Source organism: Neofelis nebulosa, chromosome 8 (genome assembly GCF_028018385.1).
Source record: "Neofelis nebulosa isolate mNeoNeb1 chromosome 8, mNeoNeb1.pri, whole genome shotgun sequence".
Taxonomy (NCBI): Eukaryota; Metazoa; Chordata; class Mammalia; order Carnivora; family Felidae; genus Neofelis; species Neofelis nebulosa.
This window is the reverse complement of record NC_080789.1, coordinates 20385712-20411301: the sequence shown is the minus strand read 5'-3', so window position 1 is coordinate 20411301 and position 25590 is coordinate 20385712. Positions and strand designations below refer to the sequence as shown.

The window sequence follows — 25590 nt, the reverse complement described above, 5'->3', positions numbered from 1 at the left end:
CGAGTGGCAACATTTTCATTGAGGGGTAAACTCTTTCATTGGGAAATAATATTCCATATTACAGATATTACACAGAATAATTTGGGTTTTTTTCTTTTTTCCTGTTTCCAGTTAGGAGACATGTCTTTAAGTGATAATGCCAGCATATGCCTGATGAGTATCATCAAGAAGGTAGCTGCCTTGAACGTCACAGAGAAAGAATACAGGGAAATCATTCATCGTTCACTCCTGGAGAAATTGAGGAAAGGGTTGAAGAGCCAGACAGAGGTATTGGGGTTTGCGATTGTATTTTTGTCTTTTACACACTACTGTCTGTGAGTTTGGTATTGGTTTTGTTTTTCCCTACTTATACTGTTGTTGAAAAGCAGTCAGTCTTATAAGTACATTTAATTAAAATACTTGATTGCATAAATACCAAACTTTTAACAGGAGAATGAGAATAGAAAGGAGAGCAATCACTTCTGATTTCAGTTTGTGTTTATAGTGGGAATATTTTACTTTAAAAAAAAGAAAAAAAAATTGTAATGGCTTTGTTGTGTGTCTCTTTGTATCCTCTAGAAAACAAATTCTTTAAAAATTTTTTTTCCCCTCTATTTGGCATTTGCAGAATATTCAACAGGATTATACCACAGTGCTTTCCTGTTTAATTCAAACTTTTCCAAATCAACCAGAATTTAAAGAGTTGGTACAGCTTACTGATTGCCATGATCCAGAAATGGACTTCTTTGAGAATATGAAACACATTCAGGTAGAAGACAGTTCTGTTCAGTTCTTTTTTTCCCTGCCTATAAGTATTTCAAACTGTTCTATCTCATTTAAAAAGATATATTTTAATTTTCCAAAAAGTTTTGAGCCTCTGATTTCTTGGTCTTATTGATCGTCAATGAAATTAGCACAGGAAATGATCATTTTCCTGGGGTCTGTTTTCTTTCATGGTATCATAAACCACAATTACAGTGTCACCTTTCTCTGCCTTTTGCTAAGAAGTTTAACTGCTTTAGGATCCATTGTTAAACAAATGCTATGGATTATATCTCTGGAAGCAAATCAAGGCACAGGTGTTGCTCATGTAACACATGGACTGCCCTTCACTCCTTTAATCTCTTTGTGCAAAAGGAACATGATACTGGGGCACCTGGGTGACTCAGTCAGTTGAGCATCCAACTTGTGGTTTTGGCTCAGGTCATGATCTCACAGTTTCGTGGGTTTGAGCCCCACGTCAGGCTCAGTGCTGGCAGCATGAAGCCTGCCTAGGATTCTCTCTCTCTCCCTCTCTTTCTGCCCTGCCCCCACTTGCACTGTCTCTGTCTCTCTCAAAATAAATAAATAAACTTCAAAAAGAAATGATACAGAAATGGAGCTGGTCATATGTGAGTTCATTCAGTAACTAATTCTTATTTTATCTCACGCATAGATCCACAGAAGAGCAAGAGCCTTGAAGAAACTGGCAAAACAGCTAATGGAAGGCAAAGTTATGCTGTCTTCTAAATCTCTCCAGAATTACATCATGCCTTATGCTATGACTCCAATTTTTGATGAGAAAATGCTCAAGGTGGGACATTAGATTTAGAAAACATTAAACCTCAGGGCACCTGGGTGGCTCAGTCAGTTAGGCGTCATCCAACTTTGGTTCAGGTCATGGTCTCATGGTTTGTGACTTTGAGCCCCGCATTGGGCTCTGTGCTGACAGCTCAGAGCTTGGAGCCTGCTTCAGATTCTGTGTCTCCTTCTTTCTCTGCTCTTCCCCCACTCACGCTCTGTCTCTCTCTCTCTAAAAATAAACATTAAAAAAAAAGAAAAGAAACCATTAAACCTCTACCCATACCGTGACACACTTTTCCAAAATGCATATGGGGTTGGTGACATCCATGTTGATGTTGTCACCATAATTAGAGGCTTAGAATAGTTCTGAAGCCCTTAGAATGGTACTTGGCACACAGTAAATGTTCTATAAATGGTAGGCGTTATTTTTATTTTCATTATTATTAGCTCGCAAAGGCCAGCCACAAAATATTTCCCCTCTTAGAAATGATCACATTACTAACATAGCATACTTTTATTTTTGTATCATAGGATTTAATTCTGATAAATACCATTAATAATCAGTATTTTCCCAAATGTCTTACAAGAAATGAAGTCACACAATAGCCACCTTTTCTTTAACACTATGCCAGCTACAGGTGCTATTCTAAGTACTTTACATAGTCTTACTTCATCCTCACCACAGCTCAGCCCTATGGGGGGGATTGTTGTCAGTATATTACAGGAAAATAAACTGGGAATATGTGAGGTATTTATCTTTCTCAAAGACATACAGAATGAGAATCAGTATTTGAACTTAGGCCTGTCTTCACTGTTAGACTACACAGTGCCAAAAAAAACAGTGCCTGGCACATTGTAAGACTCTGATAAATGATATTTATTGATCAGATTAATGAAAGAGTGAAATTTAAGTCCAATTTGAGGTGATATCAGGAGCTGTTGGTCGAACTTATTCTGTGTTGATCACATGGTCTTGTGCAAGTTTAGGTTTCCCCTATTGTCTCAAAATTTTTTTAAAGAATTACCTACATAGGGGCGCCTGGGTGGCTCAGTTGGTTAAGCGTCTGACTTCAGCTCAGGTCATGATCTCACGGTTTGTGGGTTTGAGCCCCACATCAGGCTCCGTGCTGATGGCTCAGAGCCTGAAGCCTGCTTCAGATTCTGTGTCTCCCCCCGACCATTCAAAGATGAATAAACATTAAAAAAAAAAAAAAAAGAAAAGAAAAGAATTACGTACGTAAATAAAAGAATACTCCCCCTAAATTCTGGCTTGAAGAGCCAGTAAGCACAACCAATTTATAGTTTGATGGCAATAAAATAGGAAAGAGGTATAGATGAAAAAAATAAATTATATTTAGTTTTGGTTGATGTTAACATAATATATCTCTTTAAACGTTTATTTAAGGGAGAGACTGCACATGAGTGGGGGAGGGGCAGAGAGAGAGGGAGAGACAGTTTCCACAGTGTTAGTGCAGAGCCGGATGGGGGGCTCAGTCCCATGAACCATGAGCTCATGACCCGAGCTGAAATCAAGAGTCAGATGCTTAACCAGCTGAGCCACCCAGGCACCGCAATATGGTATATCTTTTTTCGTGTTCTATTTTTTTTTTTTTTTTTAAACATATTTGTGATTTTGTATTTACAGTTGGTTTCTGGTAGATAACATATAACTGGGTCTTGGCAGTTTTATCAAATCTGACAATCTCTGCCTTTTAATAGGTTTTAGACAGGGGCATCTAGATGGTGCAGTTAAGCATCCGACTCTTGAATTTTGTCTCCAGTTATGATCTCACAGTGGTGAGATCAAGCTCTGCATCAGGCTCCACACTGACAGTATGAAGCCTGCTTGGGGTTCTCTCTCTCTTCTTCCTCTGCCCCTCCCCTCTTCATGCTTTCTCTCAAAAAAAAAAAAATCGTTTTTTAGACCATTTACATTTAATATGATTAATAATATGGTTGGATTTATATCTTTGATGTTGTTTATATTCCATTTGTCCCTCTCTTTTTTCCCTTGTATTGGATTAATTGGATTTTTTAAGCGATTTTATTTTATCTCTGTTGGCTTATTAGTTATCACTGAGCTCTTTTTATAGGTTTTACCTCTACATTAGTTCTGGTGTCCTTTTTTTTTTTTTTTTTCTCTCAGTTTGTCTATTTTGATAGAGAAATAGAGTGCATGTGTCCAAGAGCATGCACAACCAGGGGAGGAGCAGAGAAAGAGGGAGAGAGAGAGAATCCCAAGCAGGCTCTGTGCAGTCATCATGGAGCCTGACTCAGGGCTCAATCCCATGAACCATGAGATCATGACCTGAGCTGAAACCGAGAGTCAGACACTCAACTGACTGAGCCACCCAGGTGCCCCTACCTATACATTAGTTTTATACATATATTGTTATTTTTGCCTTAAACAGTCAATTATCTTTTAAAATGATCTTTCAAAATAAGGAAGGATCTTTTATATTTCCTTACATATTTATAATTTCTGGTTACTTCCAATTACTTATAATTTTCCAGTTATTCCTTTGGGTAGATCCAGATATACTGCTATATCATTTTATTCCTGACAGGAAGACCTCCTTTAAATTTTTTGTAGTAAAGGTCTACTGGTGATGAATTCTTTCAGTTTTTATGTCTTTTCTCATCTTTGCTTTTGAAAGATGATGTTTCTGGAAGTTGTGGAATTCTAGATTGACAGGTTTTTTTTCTTTCTATTCTTTAAAGATAATTGCTCTATTGTCTTCTAGTTTATATCATTTCCAACAAGAAGTCATTCTTATCTTTCTTCCTCTGAGTGTAAAATATCTATTTTTAGGGGCTGCCTTGAAAATTTTCTCTATATCACTGGTTTTAAGCTAGTTGATTATGCTGTGCCTTAGTGTAGTTTCCTTCATATTTCTTGTGCTTGGGGTTTGTTGAGCTTTTTGGATCTACTGATGTAGTGTTCTTCAAACTTGGAATTTTTTGCCATTATTTCTTCAAAGATACTTTTGGGTCCCCTTCTTGCCTTTGGAGACTCCGGTGTGTATTAGGCCACTCAGAATTGGCCCAAACTCACTGAAGCTCTTTTTTTTTTTTTTTTTTTTTTTTTTTCATTAGTTTCCCCCCCTCCACCCAGGGTTTCATCTTGTTTCATTTTTGTTTCAATTTTGTATTGCTGTGTCTTCAAGTTCACTAATCTTTTCTTCTTCAGAGTCTAATCTGACTTGAATCCTATCCAGTGTGTCTTTCCTTCCAGAACTGTCTTTTCTATTTCTGAATTTTTGGCTTGGGCCTTTTTTATATCTTACCTCTCCTTAACATGCTTCTGCTTTCCTTTCCCTTCTTGATCTTCTGGAATGTAATTTCATAAATTGTCTTTCTTTGTCTACTGTAAGTCTAGTATCTGTGTCACTTTGGGGTCTGTTTCTACTGGTTGATTTTTCTTGTCATGAGAGGTATTTTCTGCAGCTTTCTTCTCTGTGTAGCTCTCTCTTCTCTATGCTTTGCCCTTTGGACTCTGGCTGCCACAGCCTTCTCTCTGCCTCCTTACCTCAGGGAGACCACTGGGCCCTTTTTGGGTTTCTCCTCTGCTATGACCTGACAGTTCTCTTCACACAGTGAAATTAGGATAATTACAAGACGCATTTCATTTGTTGCCTTTCTCTCAGCTAGCACTGTACTGTACTGTTCAATGTCCAAAGTCTGAAAACTGCTATTTCATATATTTTTGTCTATTTTTCTAGTTTAAGGTATCAGGGTAAAACCAGTCCCTGTTCTTTATGGTGGCATGAAAGAGATGTCTCCAAGGCATCTGTACTGTTGAATGCTGAGCTCTACATTAAAGTTAACTTTAGTGTTTAACTTTACACACTGAATTTACTTCATTCACTGTCTATAGGCTTTAACCCATCAGGGAGGTCTGAGTGGAAAAAAGTACAAAGTATGAACTGATTAATATCCTTTAATTAAAGATGGTGTCATTTCTTTAATTGACAGTGTCGTTTCCTAGAGCTGTTAGGGAGAGTGGGATATAGTTTGGACATTCTTTCCCTTCTATAATTGCTAATCACCTACTGTCTAAGCTTTTTTTTATTTATTTATTTTTTAATTTTTTTTTAGCGTTTATTTACTTTTGAGACAGAGAGAGACAGAGCACGAATGGGGGAGGGTCAGAGAGAGAGAGGGAGACACAGAATCTAGAACAGGCTCCAGGCTCTGAGCTGTCAGCACAGAACCCGACGCAGGGCTCGAACTCACGAACCGTGAGATCATGACCTGAGCCGAAGTCAGATGCTTAACCGACTGAGCCACCCAGGCACCCCTGTCTAAGCTTTTTAGTGTATGAAGTTAGCTCTTTATTTTATTAGCAAATACTTATTCTATGTTGATGCTTTTGATTTGTTTTACAGCATGAAAATATAACCATTGCTGCCACAGAAGTTATTGGAGCTATTTGCAAACATCTCTCTTGGTCAGCATATATATATTACTTGAAACATTTCATTCATGTCTTACAGACAGGACAGATCAATCAAAAGTTGGGTGTCAGGTATGTATGGTCAAACTTATTTTTGCTTTGTTTTTAAAATGTAAATTTTGGATTATTTCCTGAAGTGGTCTCTCTAATCTTAGTTTGCTTTTACCTTGTATTAATGAGGTTATGCTAATATTTGTTGAATTCAAAAATACCTAACACTGGTAAAAATAATTTTACTGTTTATAAGTCTTTAAATCCTTCACTTTAATCATCAAATGATGTTATGAATCAGACATTTCTGTGTACCTTCTTTTTTCAACAGTTTGCTAGTAATAGTGTTAGAAGCATTCCACTTCGACCACAAAACTCTTGAAGAACAAATGAGAAAAATTCAGAATGAAGAAAGTAAGTTTTTAAAACTTTCTTAAACTAGATTTCCACTCTATTCTTGGATAATTGATGTTAATGAATTAAAGATGGCAAAATTCAGCTTATCACCTTTTTCTACTTAGAGCAGTGACCAGTTAATGAGTCAGGAGGAAGTTAAAGCAAATGGTTTGAGTATTTGTGTAAAATCTTTTTTTTAACTATAGAGAAGGCCAGTCTAAATTATATGGGTAAAAAAAAATCCGAGCTTAAATTATTTATGTAGAAATCCAATTTTACCACCTGCATGTATGGAAAGAACAGTAAGCAATGAATGCAAAGATAGTATAAGAAAAGAATTAAAAATTAGAGCAACAATTAATAAGACAAAGTAGATACAATAAGAAAGGATCATCAAAGCTAAAAATAGATATATGAAAAGATTATAAATTGGCAAACCTCTGTCAAGATTGATCAGTAAAAATAGAAGGCATAGGCATAATAAACATTAAGAATTTTTAAAGGTCCCAATCAAATTAAAAAGGTAAAATAATATGATCTTTGAACTTAAAAATTTGAATACTTGAGTGAGATGTACAAACTCTTAGAAAAATAAAATACAAAAGCTGGCTTTAAAAGAAACAAAATCTGGGTGTATCTCTAACTACTAAAAAATTGGCTCTGTAGTTATAAACCTTCACTTGATGAAAATACCAGGTTCACATTGCTTTATAGGCTAGTTATACAAATATTGAAGGAATGGGTAATTTCAACCTTACATCAGCTATTTCAGATGATTAATAAAAAGGAAGCTTCCACTAACTCATGAAGTTGGTATAATTGGTTAATGGAATTTAACATGAGCGTACAAAAAACATGTGGTCCTCTAAAGAGGCACAAGGGAAACATTTGGTTAGATTTAGTATTTATTCATGATATCAAATAAGGAACAAATAGAAATTTCCTTAACCTGTTAGAGGATGAACACTTAAATAGGCCAATAGGCTGTTTTTGCTAAAAGACATTGAAATATTTTGGCACTTAGTTTGCACTACTTCAGCATTCCTTCCTACTCAAAAATTTCTAATTCTTTGATTCACAGTAAAATCATTACAGAGCCACACTAATAAATAGCAAAGACTGGCTTGAATTTGTAGGAACCATTTGTGTTTTAAACCATTAATTAAAACCATTAATGCTTTAAACCATTGATCAAACTAAAGTCTCTCAACGGTTTATCTTCAGGCAGTTGAATCTGCATTTTGCATCAATAAAAACATTAAAAATTAAAATAATCCGCTTAACTGTCTATTTTCTTAGATATGACTAAAGTTTAAAACATTTATTGAGTTCTATGAGCTGGGCCTTTCGAGACATTATCTCCTTTGTTCTCATAAAAACCTTACAAGAACCTTAGTTGTTAGTCACACCATTATTTTTTGATAGGAGAAATTACAGTTCAGAAATGTAAAGTAACTTTCCCAAAGCTACACAGCCAGGAAATAAAATAAAGACTAATGGCTACCATTTTTTTGAAAGTCTGTGACGTATCAGAAATGTATATTTGGGTGATTATAGACTTTATCTCATTGAATCGTGACAACAGCCTTGCAAGTGGTGCCATCTCCATCTTATTGATGAAGAATACAAAGCCCACTAGGCTTAGGTTAACTAACTTTGGTCATATGGCTTGTTAGCAGAGCCGTGCCTGGACTTGCCCCAGTACAACACTGCCTAATTTTCTTTAATGAGCTGAGCCCTATAGTAAGGGACATTTCTGCATGAGAACTGTTGGCTGCATTATAGTTTTCATGCTCATGAGTATAGGTTTTTGTTTTTGGAAACCTCCAACCACAATACTTTGGAAGCTTTCTTTTGGTTAAGACCCTCCTCCCCACCTAGTCTCCAAGTGTATTCCCAACATAGCCTGCACTTGCTCTCCCACACTCGTAACTGTCCGTTTACTTGTCTCTGTTCCACATTAGACCCCAAACTGTAAGACAGCAAAAAATCATAACCCTCTCATATAGTGCTGTTTCCTTTAGTACTTTATCTTACCTATCTGTAGTTGGAGACTAGATCGTTTTTATTGGGTGTTGGTGGGAAAGACTTGTAACACAACTGTGTTGTTTCCTTATTTGATTTAAGGTGACTTTTGTTGTTTACTAAACATAGACACGGTAGAAGTGATTGAGTTGCCAGAGCATGAAACCATGGAATTAGAGCATATGGATGAGGAAGAGAAGGAAAACAAATGTAAGAATTTGTCAGACAACAACAAAGAACCGGGAAACCCCGATCCAGCTGAATGTCAAGGGGCATCAGCTAAAGAACCTGAGTGTGTCACTGGGTCCATCTCTTTCCTTCCTCGGAATAAGGAAGAATTGGAGAGAACAATTAAAAATATCCAAGGAACCATAACTGGGGATATCCTACCCAGGCTACATAAATGCCTGGCCTCTACGGTAATCATTCTGGTTGGGGCCCAACAGAATGGGGCCCATTCTGTCTGTGTGAACCCAAGTGTTTGTGGCACTCTGTCAGCCTGAGGCTCCTGACTATTATTGATTGACTTCAGCTTTTGGATTTTCTTTCATCTCAACATTTCAGAATTCACCTCCCTTGTTTTGTCTCCTCATCTTTAGGTTCATCTTCTGCTGCAGCAAAGCAGCAATTTTTCTTCATTATGATTTTCATCTGGTAGATATCTCCAAAGCAGATAATTAGATAATTCTCATTTCAAAAAAAAAGAGTTTTTAAAAATTAGAATATGTTTCCCTTTTCTACTTCTTGGCCACTTCTCTGCTGTTCAGAATTCATCTTCTTCCTGGGTAATAGGAATAACATTTAGCAGTGGATTCTCATGAAGTCAGAGCCTTTCTTTCTCAGGGTAAAACAGGGGTTGGCAAACTGTGGTCCATGGGCTGGATCTATCCTGCAGCCTGTTGTAAGTAAAGTTTTTTTGGAACACGGTTACATTTATCGATTTGCATATTGTCTAATTCTGCTTTTGTGTTACCACAGCAGAGTTGAGTAGCTTCAACAGAGATCTTAAGCCAAAAATACTATCTGGCCCTCTACAGAAGTTTGCCAGCCCCTGGTGTAAAATATTGACTTGGTCATTTTGTATATTTGTAAATATAACTTCTTATTTGGGGCACTATATTTCTATGTACGAACACTGTCACTCAAACTCTTAAAAATCCCGATTGATACAAATTTTCTATGATTTTTAGATATTTCACAGCAATCTTAATCCACATCAGTGAAAACTTGACTATTTTTTTCTGATTGTTCCTTTGGGAAAAAACATTCTCTCTTTTTATTTTTTTAATATAATTTATTGTCAACTAACATACAGTGTATATAGTATGCTCTTGGCTTTGGGAGTAGATTCCTGTGATTTATCACTTACATAAACACCCAGTGCTCATCCCAACAGGTGCCCTCCTTAATGTCCATCACCCATTTTCCCCTCTCCCCTGCCGCCCCATCAATCATCAGTTTGTTCTATTTAAGAGTCTCTTATGTTTGCCTCCTCTCTGCTTGAAACTACTTTTTCCCCTTCCCTTCCCCCATGGTCATCTGTTAAGTTTCTCAAATTCCACATATGAGTGAAAACATATGAGATCTGTCCTTCTCTGACTGACTTACTTTACTTTGCATAATACCCTCCAGTTCCATCCACATTGTTGCAAATGGCAAGATTTCATTCTTTCTCATTGCCAACTAGTATTCCATTGTATATATAAACCACGTCTTCTTTATCCATTCGTCAGTTGATGGATATTTGGGCTCTTCTTTGGAAAAAACATTATTATTCCTATTATTTTTATAATTCTTTGAGAGTTATTCTCAAATTGCATAATTTAGTTTGTTTTTTAAGACCATAAACTTAGAAGTGTCATATCAAAGAGCTTATCGTTCAAATGCAAGATTTCAGTGTTGGTAGGTCCCCGATCCATTTATTTTTGTTTTTGTTTAACCTAAATTTTTCTTACAGACTAAAAGGGAAGAAGAACACAAGCTCATAAAATCCAAGGTTGTGAATGATGAGGAAGTAGTTCGAGTTCCTTTAGCTTTTGCCATGGTTAAACTAATGCGGTCCCTTCCACAAGAAGTTATGGAAGCTAACCTGCCAAGGTATATTGTATGACAAATTAGAAATGTTCAGTGAAACTCAAAACTTGGTTCTTTCTTCCTGACTCTTGAGTCTCTTTTTGTGAGGAAGAGACGTTTGTCACAATTTGCTGTGATTTAGAATCCTAATTGGGGGGCACCTGGGTGGCTCAGTTGGTTAAGCTCAGGTCATGATCTCACAGTTCATGGGTTTGGGCCCCACGTCCAGCTCTTTGCTGACAGCTGGGAGCCTGGAGCCTGCTTTGGATTCTGTGTCTCCTCTCTCTCTGCCCCTCCCCTGCTCACACTCTATGTCTCTGTCTCTCAAAAATAAATTGGGCTTAAAAATAATTTTTTTTTAGAATCCTAATTGGGAAATTTGGGTAATGAATAATTAAGAGACCAGAGGATGTCTGTATTTTTATTTGCTTCTGGTTTTTGATTAGTCCTTTTCAATTTTTCATTTTCTAGTATTTTGCTGAAAGTGTGTGCCCTCCTCAAGAACAGAGCACAGGAAATCAGAGACATTGCACGCAGCACTCTAGCAAAAATAATAGAAGATCTGGGCGTGCACTACCTACAATATATTTTAAAAGAATTACAGAGTACCCTTGTCCGTGGATATCAGGTAAATTGCATTATGTGCCTTATATTCATTCAAGTTGGATTGAAGTTCAAATATTTGCAATTTGAACACTACAAGTGATGTTGCCTTCTGTCTGTATTCAGTAAAGTTGATCCACTGAGGTAGTAATCAAGAATATTCATAAGTTTCAGGGCTCAGTTAAGCATCCCACTTGATTTTGTCTCAGGTCATGATCTCAGGGTTCTTGAGTTCAAGCCCCACGCCAGACCCTGCACTGACATCACGGATCCTGCTTGGGATTCTTTCTCTCTCTCTCTCTCTCTCTCTCTCTCTCTCTCTCCCTCCCTCCCTCCCTCCCTCCCTCCCTGAAAAATAAACTTTTAAAAAAAGAATGTTTACAAGTTTCTAATCAGCATTTTAAAAATCTATTTAAAAAAAATAAACAAAAACTCCCATGTCTGATTTTTATAAAGATACTTATGGGCCAGGGTTATATAACCTATTTTTCTCAAATCATTTGATATCAAGTTTTGTATTTTGAGAGTTCTTAAAAATATTCTTATTGAATGCATATTGAATTTATTACCACAAATGTGAGTAATAAAGAGCATAGGCATTTGTTTAAGGATTGAAACATACAAGTAATAAAAATAATAGGATCTCCAGGTGGAATAGAAAGCTCTTTGAGTGGTGATGTGGCTGGCTGGCTCCTTACTACTCCAAGTGTTCAGCAACACCTGGGAGCTTGTTAGACACGCACAATTTAGGGCCCTACACCTGACCTATACTGCCTGCATTTCAGTAAGATCCCTGAGTGATTTGAAGTTCAAGAAACACTGTTGCTTGTTCTTTTCAAGTACTCAGTCAAGACTCTGGGTAGTTAGCTTTACCTTCTGTGTCTAAATTTGCTCAAAGGTAAACTTCCTGTTCTGTGGGTTCTAAATCTAACACAGTAAAAATATCAGTATTTATTTTAATTGTCTCTCTTGGTATAGTTTTTTATTTTAATTTTTTTTAATGTTTTCTTTTTGAGAGAGAGACAGAACACAAGCAGGGGAGGGGCAGAGAGAGAGGGAGACACGGAATCTGAAGCAAGCTCCAGGCTCTGAGCTGACAGCAAAGAGCCTGACACAAGGGGACGAACCCACCAACCCTGAGATCATGGCCTGAGACGAAGTCGGACGCTTAACCGACTGAGCCACCCAGATGCCCCTCCTGGTGTAGTTTTTTAATGGTTGCTCTAGGAATTACCATATACATCCTTACTTTTAACAATCTACTTGGAAACAGTATTTTACATCTTCAAGTGGAAAGTGGAAACCTTACCACCGTATATGGCTCCCTTCACCCTTCTTTTGTTTTATAGTTGTTTGTATATTACATCTCTATATATTGAAAACTTTATTGGGCAATGTTAGAGTTTTTGCTTGTAATTGTCAAACATATCTTAAAGAACTCAAGAGGAGAAGAATAGTCTATTAGTTTGCCCAGATATTTATCATTTCTACTTCTCTTCTTTCATTTCTGAATTTCCAAGTTTCTTTCTGGTATCATTTCCCTTCAGTCTAAAGAATTTCCATCAGCAGTCTTGTAGAGCACATGTGGTGGCAGCAAATGCTGTTAGTTTTCTGTCATCTCTGAATATCTTTTCACCTTATTCCTGAAGGATACTGTCATTGGATATCTGATTCTACATTGACAGTACTTTTCTTTCAGCTTCTTAAAAATGTTGCATCACTTCCTTCTGGTCTTTTGGATGAAAAATCCAGTTATTCAAAACAGTTTTCTCCTCTAAGTCATGCACCGTTTTCTCTGGCTGCTTTAAGAACTTTTTCTTGGCCTTTATTTTTTAGTAGTTTGACTGTAATGTGTCTAAGTTGGGTTTTTAACCCAACTGATCACCAGTAGATACATATGAAATTATGCCTTTGAAGTTCATTCTGGGGGGCGCCTGGGTGGCTCAGTTGGTTGACTGTCCGACTTCAGCTCCGGTCATGATCTTGAGGTTCATGAGTTCGAGCCCCACGTCGGGCTCTGTGCTGACAGCTCAGAGCCTAGAGCCTGCCTCAGATTGTGTGTCTCCCTCTCTCTCTGCCCCTCCCTGCTCATGCTCTCTCTTAAAAATAAACACTTAAAAAAAATAAAATAAACACTTAAAAATTTTTTAAATTTATTTTTTATTTTTTTAATTTATTTTAACATTTATTCATTTTTGAGAGAGAGACAGAGCGCAGGCAAGGGAGGGGCAGAGAGAGAGGGAGTCACAGAATCCGAAACAGGCTCCAGGCTCTGAGGTGTCAGCACAGAGCCCGACACGGGGCTTGAACTCAGGAACTGCAAGATCATGGCCTGAGCCAAAGTCGGATGCTCAACCAACTGGGGCGCCAGGCTAGCTCAGTCGTTAGAGTGTGTGACTTTTGATCTTGGAGTTGTGAATTTGAGCCCCACATTCACTGTAGAGATTACTTAAAAAAAGTAAAATCCAATCTGTGTATTGACAACTAATTATGTTTCCTTAGCCTATGATCATTATCTGGTGTTCCCTGTGATAATTTGTAACACTAGAAGCAGTATAAAGAACGCAGAAAGCTTGAGAGGCAACATAGTGTAGTGATGCAGAGCTGGGGCTGTGGCACCAGCTCTGTGGTTTCAAATCCTGACTCTACCACTGCCTACCCATGCAACCTGGGGCAAGTTACTTGATCTCTCTGTGCCTCAGCTTTCTCACCTGAAAAGTGCTGATAAATACAGCACCTTATACCATGGATACAGCGAGCAAGGATTAAATGATTTAATACATGTGAGGTATTAATACAATAATTTTACTAGCCCATAGTAAGCTCTTAGGAATGTTATTAGCTATGGTTACTGTGAAGAGCAAAAACTTGTCTATTTCCTTCATAACAGCTTTGATTGCACCCAACATTGGCAAGCTCTTTAATTCACAGGTTGGTTTTTAAAGTTCAAGACTCTTGTGCCTTTTCTTTATAAATCAATGGCCTGGAGGTGCCTAGGTGGCTCAGTCGATTAAGCGGCCAACTTCATTCAGCTCAGGTTATGATTTCATGAGTTTGAGCCCTGCATTGAGCTCTGTACTGAGAGTGTGGAGTCTGTTTGGGGTTTTCTCTTTCTCGCTCTCTCTCTGCCCCCCCCCCCCAGCTTGTTTCCTCCCTCGCTTCCCCCCCAAAATAAATAAATAAACATGAAATAAAATAAAATAAAATAAAATAAAATAAAATAAAATAAAATAATCAGTGGCCTGGTTTAGTCACAGTAGTACACGCCAAGCTTGGTGATATGTTTCTGAGCATCTTTTGTACAAAGTGATCATTTGCTTAAAGTCTTTTATTTTATTTATTTATTTTTTCAATATATGAAGTTTATTGTCAAATTGGTTTCCATACAACACCCAGTGCTCATCCCAAAAGGTGTCCTCCTCAATACCCCTCACCCACCCTCCCCGCCCTCCCACCCCTCATCAACCCTCAGTTTGTTCTCAGTTTTTAAGAGTCTCTTATGCTTTGGCTCTCTCCCACTCTAACCTCTTTTTTTTTTCCTTCTCCTCCCCCATGGGTTTCTGTTAAGTTTCTCAGGATCCACATAAGAGTGAAAACATATGGTATCTGTCTTTCTCTGTATGACTTACTTCACTTAGCATCACACTCTCCAGTTCCATCCAGGTTGCTACAAAGGGCCATATTTCATTCTTTCTCATTGCCACGTAGTACTCCATTGTGTATATAAACCACAATTTCTTTATCCATTCATCAGTTGATGGACATTTAGGCTCTTTCCATAATTTGGCTATTGTTGAGAGTGCTGCTATAAACATTGGGGTACAAGTGCCCCTATGCATCAGTACTCCTGTATCCCTTGGGTAAATTCCTAGCAGTACTATTGCTGGGTCATAGGGTAGGTCTATTTTTAATTTTTTGAGGAACCTCCACACTGTTTTTCAGAGTGGCTGCACCAGTTTGCATTCCCACCAACAGTGCAAGAGGGTTCCCGTTTCTTCATATCCTCGCCACATCTATAGTCTCCTGATTTGTTCATTTTAGCCACTCTGACTGGCATGAGGTGATATCTGAGTGTGGTTTTGATTTGTATTTCCCTGATGAGGAGTGACGTTGAGCATCTTTTCATGTGCCTGTTGGCCATCTGGATGTCTTCTTTAGAGAAGTGTCTATTCATGTTTTCTGCCCATTTCTTCACTGGGTTATTTGTTTTTCGGGTGTGGAGTTTGGTGAGCTCTTTATAGATTTTGGATACTAGCCCTTTGTCCAATATGTCATTTGCAAATATCTTTTCCCGTTTTGTTGGTTGTTTCCTTTGCTGTGCAGAAGCTTTTTATCTTCATAAGGTCCCAGTAGTTCATTTTTGCTTTTAATTCCCTTGCCTTTGGGGATGTGTCAAGTAAGAGATTGCTACGGCTAAGGTCAGAGAGGTCTTTTCCTGCTTTTTCCTCTAGGGTTTTGATGGTTTCCTGTCTCACATTCAGGTCCTTTACCCATTTTGAGTTTATTTTTGTGAATGGTGTGAGAAAGTGGTCTAGTTTCAATCTTCTGCATGTTGCTGTCCAGTTCTCCCAGCACCATTTGTTAAAGAGACTGTCTTTTTTCCATTGGATGTTCTTTCCCGCTTTGTCAAAGATTAGTTGGCCATACGTTTGTGGGTCTAGTTCTGGGGTTTCTATTCTATTCCATTGGTCTATGTGTCTGTTTTTGTGCCAGGTTAAAGTCTTTTAGATGGTAATAGAAGTATGTGTCATTTGTCAAAACTCCCTACAGTAATTATGGAAACTCTGAGTGCTCTCTGCAGTACTTCTTAGATCTTATTTTTTTTCTACTATGGTATTCTTAACCATTCATATTCTTACTGTGCATTTCATTTTAGGTCCATGTGCTGACTTACACTGTTTATATGTTGCTGCAAGGCCTCACCAACAAGCTACAAGTTGGGGATTTGGACTCCTGTTTAGATATAATGATTGAGGTAAGATTTAGAAAAAAACGAGTGTCATTTTCTTAACTGGGCAATGGACACAGAAAATCGGCTCACAAAATACGAAATATTTATAACCTGTAAAAATGAAAATGATGTACTATCTCATCTCTTAGATTAGCAGAAGTTTAAAAAGCTGACTCAGGTGAAGTGAGGTGGACTCTCTACCATTGCTAGTAGGTCATGAGTTTTGGTATAACCTTTCTGGGAGGAAAGTTGATGTTGTGTATCAGGAGCTTTAAAATAAGCAAAAATATCGACCACTTTTAAGAATCTGAGATGTATTTAGTCTGGGGTTTATATAAAAATACGTGCACCAGAGCTTTACGTACAGTAGTGAAAAATTTAATAACCATCAGCTTTTAAAATTGATCATGTGATAATTTGGGGGGTGAGATTAGGAAGAGACTAAATTCGCCATACTGCCTTTGTTCATTCATTTAAAAATGTACGTATTTAAACATTTTGAATTAAACACATCAGTTTTGATAAGTTACAAATATCATCAGTTTTTAAAGGGAAATGAGGCTACTCTTCGGTAATATCCAAGAGGAAGTACCTGTCTCTTATATTATACAATCATATATGTAAATCTATATAGCACTCTTTTATTTCCCCTTAGTAAAAACCTTCAGGTGTTGCGGTATTTGCTTGTCTTTCAGTAATTGGTCCCTGAACTGCCTTGAAAAAGTGAAATCTAATAGAAATTCCTGCCATCTAATTTCAGTCCTGTCCAACTTGTTTTCCTCTGATCTGGATGTATCAGAGACTGCTTATGTTGACATATCCTGCTGATTACACATAATTGCCATTTGGCTTTTTTCTTTCAAAGATTTTTAACCATGAGTTGTTTGGTGCCATTGCTGAAGAGAAGGAAGTGAAGCAGATCCTCTCCAAAGTCATGGAGGCACGAAGAAGCAAGAGTTACGATTCTTACGAAATCCTGGGCAAGTTTGTAGGGAAAGATCAGGTTACAAAACTTATCCTTCCATTAAAAGAGGTAAGGACTTGAATGCAGTACAGGAGATCCCCACATTACAGCATCATGAGTTCTTAAAACGACCCATGCAGTAATGCTGCACTTGACCACCAGGATTTCATTTGGTACGAAGGGCATGGATACCACATGGCCACTAGCTGGCAGCCCTAGGTGGCATTCTAAACTAAGAACCAGATTCCCGGATGTAAACCATGTGATGCAGAAACAAAAAATTGAAATTCAAGTGAATTTTATAGTTGGCTCAAGTCAGCAGCTAAGAACATAGCTTTTGAAGACAGATTGCTGCTCCCAGATTGCCAAGAGGGAGAAAAGTGACATCTGTTGAACATATATTATGTTCTCAGCATCGTGTTTCATGATCTCTTCTAATCTGCACAACCACTCTGAGATCAATGGTACTTTCATCTTACAGATAAGAAAATGTAGGCTCAACAAAAGGTAGAAGGGTCATGATTAAGGAGGAAAGTAAAACGTTACTTGTAGATCTTTCTGATCCAAAGCTTACATTCTTTGCACTGTTTTCATTCTGCTCCTGTCGAGCAGGGACTGTAGTTTACTTACCTTCATAATGTTCTCTGTGCCTAATGTAGGGGTGAACACTCAACAAATGTTACTAATTCACTTTATTATAATTTTATGCACAAAAACTAGAGCAAAACACTATTTAATGACATGAATTAACCTTAATTCCAAATGTTTTGGTGTCAGAATAACTCCATAATTTTTTCTACAATGCATTAATCTTATCTAAACCTGAGAATGTTAGGTATGTTTTGAGGATGAAAAAGAATTAACACAGCACATGTATTTTCCATGTATATTATCAAGTCGCTCCAAGATAGTTAAAGTTATTAATACCGTGTCCTGTGCAAAGGAATATTTATAAAGTGCTGAGGGTTTTGTTGATGTTGATGGTCCTAGATTCCCATTTAGTTCCTATGATTCGGCCTAATGACTAATATCAAACCCTGAGGCTTGGCCATCACAGCACTGTTAGCATGGTTTCAGATGAGTACTGACTGCATTTTGTTAATGTTGTATATGTGCATGTGCTTGCCTATGATGCACTTACAGGGTTGATGTCTTCGATGTATCACATCATGTCTCCAGTCCTGTGCCCTGAGGTCTCACCAACAGAGAGCACAGAGAAATCCAGAGACATACATGATGCTGATAGTGGTTGTCTCTGGGATTGACAGTATGTGTAAATGTTACTTTGTATGCTCTGTTTGAAATTTTATTAAGGATGTTTCTTTTTAATTAGAAAAAAAAAACCTATATTAAAAATGAAATGTATTTTTTAAAAACTACCATCACAACAAACAAAAAGGCAGTTCTGTGTTATCTCAACATGACATTTATGTTTGCCTTTAGATCTTACAAAATACCACGAGTTTAAAACTGGCCCGGAAAGTTCATGAAACCTTGCGCCGAATCATAGCAGGATTAATTGTAAATCAAGAAATGACGGCAGAATCCATACTATTGCTCAGTTATGGGTTGGTCAGTGAAAATCTTCCCCTGTTAACAGAGAAAGAAAAGTAAGTTTGAAAGAAAAAAAAAAAAACAACCATCCTTGGGTGCTTGCTTCTGATAAGCCATTCAGTTTTCATTTACTCTTAAGTGGGTTAATTTAATAATTTAAATTAGTTAAATTTAAAGCACACACACACACACACACACACACACACAGAGTAAAACCTTGGATTGCGAGTAACTTGTTCTGCAAGACAAGCAAACATTTCTAATAAATTTTAACTTGATAAAAGAGTGATGTCTTGCAATATAAGTAGTACCTGATGCCATATATCACATGATCACAACTGAGCCAACGGTTCTTGAAATTTACTTTGATATACAAATGCTTCAGGTTACAAGCATGTTTTCCAGAATGAATTATGCTTACAAACCAAGGTTTTACTGCATATGCATGTTCACATATATTATACAATTAGATAATTTATAATACATGTACAATTATTTATGTGTACATATAATTGTATACATAATTAATACATATACAATTACATACTTGTATAATATATGCTATATATATTTGAGTTATGAGACAGTTCTCCTTTGTGGTGTTTGGGCTAAAGCCCTTCCAGGTGATAAATCTCAGCATGAGATGATTTTCTGATAAATGAGTAAGTTAGCTGTGACAGCAGCCAGTTATGTTATTTATTGAATCAAAGTTAGGATAGATTTTAAATACATAGCTTTTCTTCTGATTAAATAGATATCTAGACCTGAAAAGGTTTTAAAATACCTCCTTTGGATTTTGCTTTTGTGTTCTAAAAGAAACTCCTTGGCATTTGTTTTCAAACATCAAGGGAGTGTCCTTTTACTGTTCATCTTAATTTAAACGTGTGTTCATCAATCTGATTTCTGTTTTTGGGGTTGTTCTACAGCCTTGATCAACAACCTAATAATCTTTTTCTCATGGTTGAAGGAGAAAAAAAGCCCACAGTGAATAGCATACTACTTAGTGCTGGACTCCAGTCACCAGACAGGGTCACGTGACTTAGAGTGCAGCATACAGTGTTCTTGCCCCTGTTTTTCCTTTGTGATTGACAGAAACCCAGCAGCCCCTGCACTGGATCCACGTCTGCCACCCCAGAGCTGTCTTCTGCTCCCCCCAACTCCAGTTCGAGGTGGGCAGAAAGCTGTTGTGAGCAGGAAAACCAACATGCACATATTTATTGAGTCTGGACTTCGGGTAAGAATTAACCCTTAAAGTGTGATTTGCTGCCCACAGTGAGTGTGCCTTGTAGTCCTCTGCTCATTCCCACTGTAAATGCCTTATCAGAAATAAATTACAGGCTATTTTTTTTGTTTGTTTGTTTATTTAGTTTGAGAGGGAGAGAGAGCGTGAGCAAGGGAGGGGCGGAGAGAGAGGGAGAGAGAGAATCCCAAGCAGGCTCCACACTGTCAGCGTAGAACCTGATGTGGGGCTCAATCCCATGAACCATGAGTACATGACCTGAGCCGAGATCGAGAGTTGGACACGTAATCAGTTGAGCCACCCAGGTGCCCCTGGGCCATTTTTTTAAAGGTGCATTGGTCATTTACCATTTCTCTCTTCTAGTACTTACTTTGATGATATAATGGTCTCAGGATTAATGATTCTGACCTAACATTTATTATGGGTTCACTTTGATTTGCCCATGGGCATCTCTAAATTATTTTGAATTTTTTTTAAAGACGCAAGCGTCTAGGGGCCCCTGGGTGGCTCAGTTGGTTAAGCGTCCAACTTCAACTCAGGTCATGATCTCTCTGTACATGAGTTCGAGCCCCGCGTCGGGCTCTGTGCTGACGGCTCGGAGCCTGGAGCCTGTTTCGGATTCTGTGTCTCCCTCTCTCTGTGACCCTTCCCCATTCATGCTGGGTCTCTCTCTGTCTCAAAAATAAATAAACGTTAAAAAAATATTTAAAAAAAAAAAAAAAAAAAAAAAAGACGCAAGCGTCTAAAAACACAAATCTGATCGTTTTATTTCCTTTTTATTACCTTCATTGGCTCCCATTTTTCTTGAGAGCCTGGTCTTTCATCTGGGCTGCAGGGGCCAAACCTTGTATTGTACCATTCCCAACACACAGCTCAGCCACACTGGCTTCCCTTCAGTTTCATAGTCTCCATACTCTGTCACTCCAGGACTTCACCACGGGCTCCTCCCTTTACCAGGGTCCCCACAGAACTCCCAAAGCACACTGCATTTACAGTTAATTATTTGCTAGAGTCTCTCTTCCTGGTTAAGATCCATCAGGCAGGAACCATGTTCATCTTGATCATTGCTGTGCCCCGTGTGCCAACCCAGTGCCTCGAATCAAAGTAAATCCTGAGTAATCATTTGGTAAATGAACTCAGCATCTCAGTGCACAGTGAACTCCCACCTTCTTCACTTACTGAGAGTCCCCCAGGCCCTTTACCATTCCTTCAGAATTTTTGTTGCTTCAAATGGAAGCATCTTAATGTTTCATGTTTCTCTCAAAATCATTTTACCTTTACCTAACTCATTTGGTCTTATGGGCAACTGGTATGAAATATCTTTTTGAATCTTTTAGCTGCTACATCTGAGTCTAAAGACTTCCAAGATCAAGTCTTCAAGTGAACCTGTTCTGGAAATGTTGGATCCTTTTGTCTCTCTCCTCATAGACTGCCTGGTTTCCATGGATGTGAAGGTGAGCTTCTGTTCCTTCATGAGAACTGTGTTGCACAAAATACCCAGAACTTTTAGGCTTGTACTTCACAAGATGATGGAATTTTTAAGTGGCTTTATGAAACTGTGAACTACTTCTGTTCCCTACATTACGTTGCTTTCCAACCATATATTTGGATAGCTTTCAACAGTTTTACAGGCTCTGGTAGATACATTATACTTATTTCATTGGGTCCTTGCAACATCATGAGGCTGAGTAATGGTGTCACCATGTCAGCACTGATCATCTCCATCATCCTCGTCACTACTGCCCTCACTGGTGTGAATCCTCATACCAACCTATGAAGCACATATTATTAATGCTTCTGTTTTATCAGTGAGAAAAGTAGGCTATCAGCTGACTTGGCCTAGATCACAGACCTAGGATAGCAGTCCGTCAGACTCCAGAGCCAACACATCTCCCGTTTCCTGACTGCCTGTCTTATAGTGAAGGTGCCAGGAAGTTAAGTAACATCTCTGTAGTTGAATAGGTAATAAACTGCAGAGCTGGGATTATAAGCCCTGGCCTTTGTGACTCCAGAGACCTTTCCTCTATGGCTTCATCTCTAATCCAGCCCAAGAAGACCTTACAGCAACCAGAGCAGTGTGGGTCTATTAGGCACAGCTGAACTAGGTGAAGTAACTGATCTCAGCAGTCTCTAAGGTTTGAGCTGGAGGTCAAGGATTCTCATGTCATTGCTTGGTCCCAGCACACTTTTTTCATATCTTTTGCACAGCACTTAACTATATTAAATTGTAGTGTATTGTTCTCATGCTTAATTTCTTAGCCAGCTGTCTGCTCTTTAAATAGAGGGACGGTGTTCTCTTTATCTTTGTAATTCTGATTTTTAGAGTGCCTTGTATACAGTTGCTTAGAATGGATTAAGGTACCATTCTAGAAAATAGAAAAGTCATTTATAATGTATCTTTCCAGACACAAAAAAAAGTTGCTGAAATTGGCCAATTCAGGATGCCTGGGTGACTCAGTCGGTTAAGCATCTGACTCTTGATTTCAGCTCAGGTCATGATATTACAGTTCATGAGTTTGAGCCCCACATTGGGCTCTGTGCTGACAGTGCAGAACCTGCTTGGGATCCTCTCTCTCCCTCTCTTTCTGCCTCTCCCCTGCTCTCTCTCTCAAAAATAAAAAATAAAAACATTGAAAATAAATAAATTGGCCAGTTCTTCCAGTCATTGACTCATATAGGTTAAGAATATGGTGCACTCTTTCTTATTTACTTGCATCACCTTTATGTGCCTTAGAGAAGCAGTAAGTTCTACCACAGGGAATAGGAAATCTCCCTCTTCTTATGCTTTTGGTATATGGTTCTTCTAGAGTGAGCTGAGCAGAGTATTTCATTTTTCAACTTGATTGCTTATAGAGTCTACACAGCCTCAGGCGCTTGACTGTTGGGTTTGATCACTACATAAATTGGTTGGTTTTGTTTTTCAGGTGATCACAGGTGCTTTACAGTGCCTGATCTGGGTCTTGAGGTTCCCTCTGCCTTCCATAGAAACAAAAGCAGAACAGCTGACAAAACACCTCTTCCTGTTGCTGAAGGACTATGCAAAACTTGGAGCTGCCAGGGGCCAGAACTTCCACCTGGTGGTAAATTGTTTCAAGGTGAGGTGTTTTTAGTTATACTTCGAAAGAGCCAGGACCAGGTTTAACATCAAACTTAGGTTTCCTCATTGTCCTTTGGTCCTGTTCAGAATTTTTTCCAGATTAATTTGCTAAGGCCAGAGGGTTGGTATCCTGTGTGAAAAAGCATTGATGTTGTATTAAGGCCTTACCATTTCACTGATTCTTCATTCGTGGGATGTCCTGGCTATTAACCTGACTAGTTTAATTTACAGTGTGTGACCATAGTTGTGAAGAAAGTGAAGTCTTACCAGATAACTGAAAAGCAGCTTCAAGTTCTACTAGCATATGCTGAAGAAGACATTTATGATACTTCAAGACAGGCCACTGCATTTGGTCTTCTGAAGGTATGGTATCACCAGAATGTTGGATTTTACAGTTTATGTGCCTCAGATTAGATACTTAGAATAATGTGGAACAAAGTATTTTGACTAGCTGTGGATTTCCAAAATTAATTTATAAACATTGTGATGATTTTGATGGATTAATGGTAATCTAACATACCTACTTATTAAAATGTTTGAACATGAATTCAATTAACACTTCCAGAGCCTTCTATAAAAGTAGAGGAAAGTTTAAAAAATGCTTGTATTTACTGTATTGGACTTTGTGGAGCTTTTTTCTTTTTTTAATTATAAAATACATAAAACAAAAGTCACTATTTTAACCATTTTTAAGTGTATGTTTTTTTTCTCTTGAAGGTTACTTTCATTATTTTTGAAAATTGCCTATGACTGCTTTAACAGTGCATCAGCTTACAACCATCTGCAGTAGAACATAAAATGAGATGTTTTCCTTTTTTATTTTAGGCCATTTTATCAAGGAAGTTGTTAGTCCCAGAAATCGATGATGTCATGCGGAAAGTATCCAAGTTGGCAATTTCTGCACAAAGTGAACCTGTCAGAGTCCAATGCAGACAGGTTTGTAGAGAAGAGGCCTTATTCCCATAGCAAGTGTTGGGTCCTGTCTTCTCTGTTCCATATTTAGATAGACAGATGTCAACATTGACTGAATTCTGAAGATAATTTTGTGTCACATTGTTGCTTTATTCTGAGATTCAAGAACCCATTTACTTAACAAGTATGAGAAGCATGTCTGCTCTGCCTTAAGGGCATTTCAGTTAACAAAGAGCATTTTGAGAATAACCCATCATATGTGGAATGTTTCAAATGGATAAAGATGTATATTTTCCTTCTGTAGCATGATAGCCTGCACCAAATATTTCCATCCATTGGTCCAGTCATCAACTACTTATTATGCATATTACTATGTGCCAGGTGCTGCTGGAAAAGCAGTCAACAAAATTTTTATAGTCCCTGTCAGATAGTGAAATTTTAAAGTACACAGGCACAAAGCAAAAATTCCACAGGTATTTAATTACAGGCATCCTAAGTGCCAGGAGGGAGAAAGCACTGTCATATTTCATTATTTATAAGACATACCTTTATTTATATACTTCAAAGAAAGAAAACACTATGACACAGTGGTAAGATGCCATCAATTTTAAGATACATCCCAATTTCAGATATGTTAAAATGTGAAAAACTGCTTCTTAGAATTGACAAAATATGGAAGAGTAGATGATAAGAACATATGATCAGGTTGAGGACCACCCTGGTGTTAGAATCAGGAAGGGCTCTCCTGAGGATTGGCTTGTCAGCAGAAATGTGAAGGAAGAAAAAGGCTTAGTTTTCCAGGTGAAGGGAGCAGCCAATGCCTAAGGAAGGTAAGCCTTGAGGTAGGTAAGGGCCTCACTTATTAGAGGAGATAAATGAAGGTTAAGTGAGGTGGAGAAGGGAGCCAGGTCAGGCAAGACCTCGTGTACTTGTTAAAGATTTATTTAGGGCTTTATTCCAGTAGCAGAAAGCTATTGATATATAATAGCTTATGTATAAATACTTATATTATTTTATTAATTACTTTTATTAATAAATTAGTACAATGGTTTGAAAGAAGATAAACCAGGCATGGAATTCTGGCACTGTCACCTGAGCATGTTACTCACCTCTCTGTGCCAACTTCATTCTCTTCATCTGTAAAATGGGGATAATATCCCCTACTTTCCAAGAAAGTGATGACAGTTAACTGAGGAACACTTAGCACAGTGCTTGGCATATAGAATTAATTGACGTATAATTAATAAATGAATTAGTATTATCTGTATTAATATCAATCATCATTGTCATTCTTATTCAAGGGGAAATACAGGGGTGAACCACAGTCCGTACTCAGTCCACCATACCACACTACCTATGGAAGAGAGGAGCTTCCAACACGTAAGCTTAGATCTGGAGCCCAAAACAACCATGCCAGTGGTAGGCTAGGACTTTTAATCAGGCACTTGGGGCAGGACCTGAGTAAGTGAAGTAGGAGAAGAAAGGAAAGCATGCAGTTGACTCAGGAGGATTGATCAGTCTTCTGAAAGGTCTTTGTAACTGAACAGTGTATCAGCAGGTTAGGAAGCAGAAATCCTAGAGAGATAGGACCCCAATAATCATCTATGTGACTTCTGTTCCTAGGTTTTTCTGAAATATATTCTTGACTATCCCCTGGGTGACAAATTAAGACCAAACTTGGAATTCATGCTTGCTCAACTCAAGTAAGTTTAAGCCATAAACTACATAGGGGCAGAAGAGTAGTTTCCTCTCATTTTATTGTGGCACCTGTCTGGAAAATGACAAA

The 25590-nt window shown here is 38.0% G+C and overlaps 1 protein-coding gene across 2 annotated transcripts in view; it reads left to right on the top strand.

The window, feature by feature from the left end:
• UTP20 (UTP20 small subunit processome component) overlaps nucleotides 1-25590 on the top strand; it is a 109678-nt gene that overhangs the window by 74204 nt on the left and 9884 nt on the right. The window contains exons 36-52 of one of the 2 annotated variants that reach the window (XM_058741642.1): nucleotides 112-267; nucleotides 608-748; nucleotides 1415-1552; nucleotides 5931-6070; nucleotides 6321-6403; nucleotides 8540-8829; nucleotides 10368-10507; nucleotides 10955-11111; nucleotides 15963-16061; nucleotides 16903-17070; nucleotides 18445-18611; nucleotides 19648-19789; nucleotides 21133-21249; nucleotides 22720-22890; nucleotides 23124-23255; nucleotides 23718-23828; nucleotides 25428-25507. In XM_058741642.1, coding sequence (XP_058597625.1) covers nucleotides 112-267; nucleotides 608-748; nucleotides 1415-1552; nucleotides 5931-6070; nucleotides 6321-6403; nucleotides 8540-8829; nucleotides 10368-10507; nucleotides 10955-11111; nucleotides 15963-16061; nucleotides 16903-17070; nucleotides 18445-18611; nucleotides 19648-19789; nucleotides 21133-21249; nucleotides 22720-22890; nucleotides 23124-23255; nucleotides 23718-23828; nucleotides 25428-25507 — 2432 coding nt within the window. Of the gene's footprint in view, nucleotides 1-111; nucleotides 268-607; nucleotides 749-1414; nucleotides 1553-5930; nucleotides 6071-6320; nucleotides 6404-8512; nucleotides 8830-10367; nucleotides 10508-10954; nucleotides 11112-15962; nucleotides 16062-16902; nucleotides 17071-18444; nucleotides 18612-19647; nucleotides 19790-21132; nucleotides 21250-22719; nucleotides 22891-23123; nucleotides 23256-23717; nucleotides 23829-25427; nucleotides 25508-25590 lie in introns of both variants that reach the window. The other variant, XM_058741641.1, reaches the window with a different exon arrangement.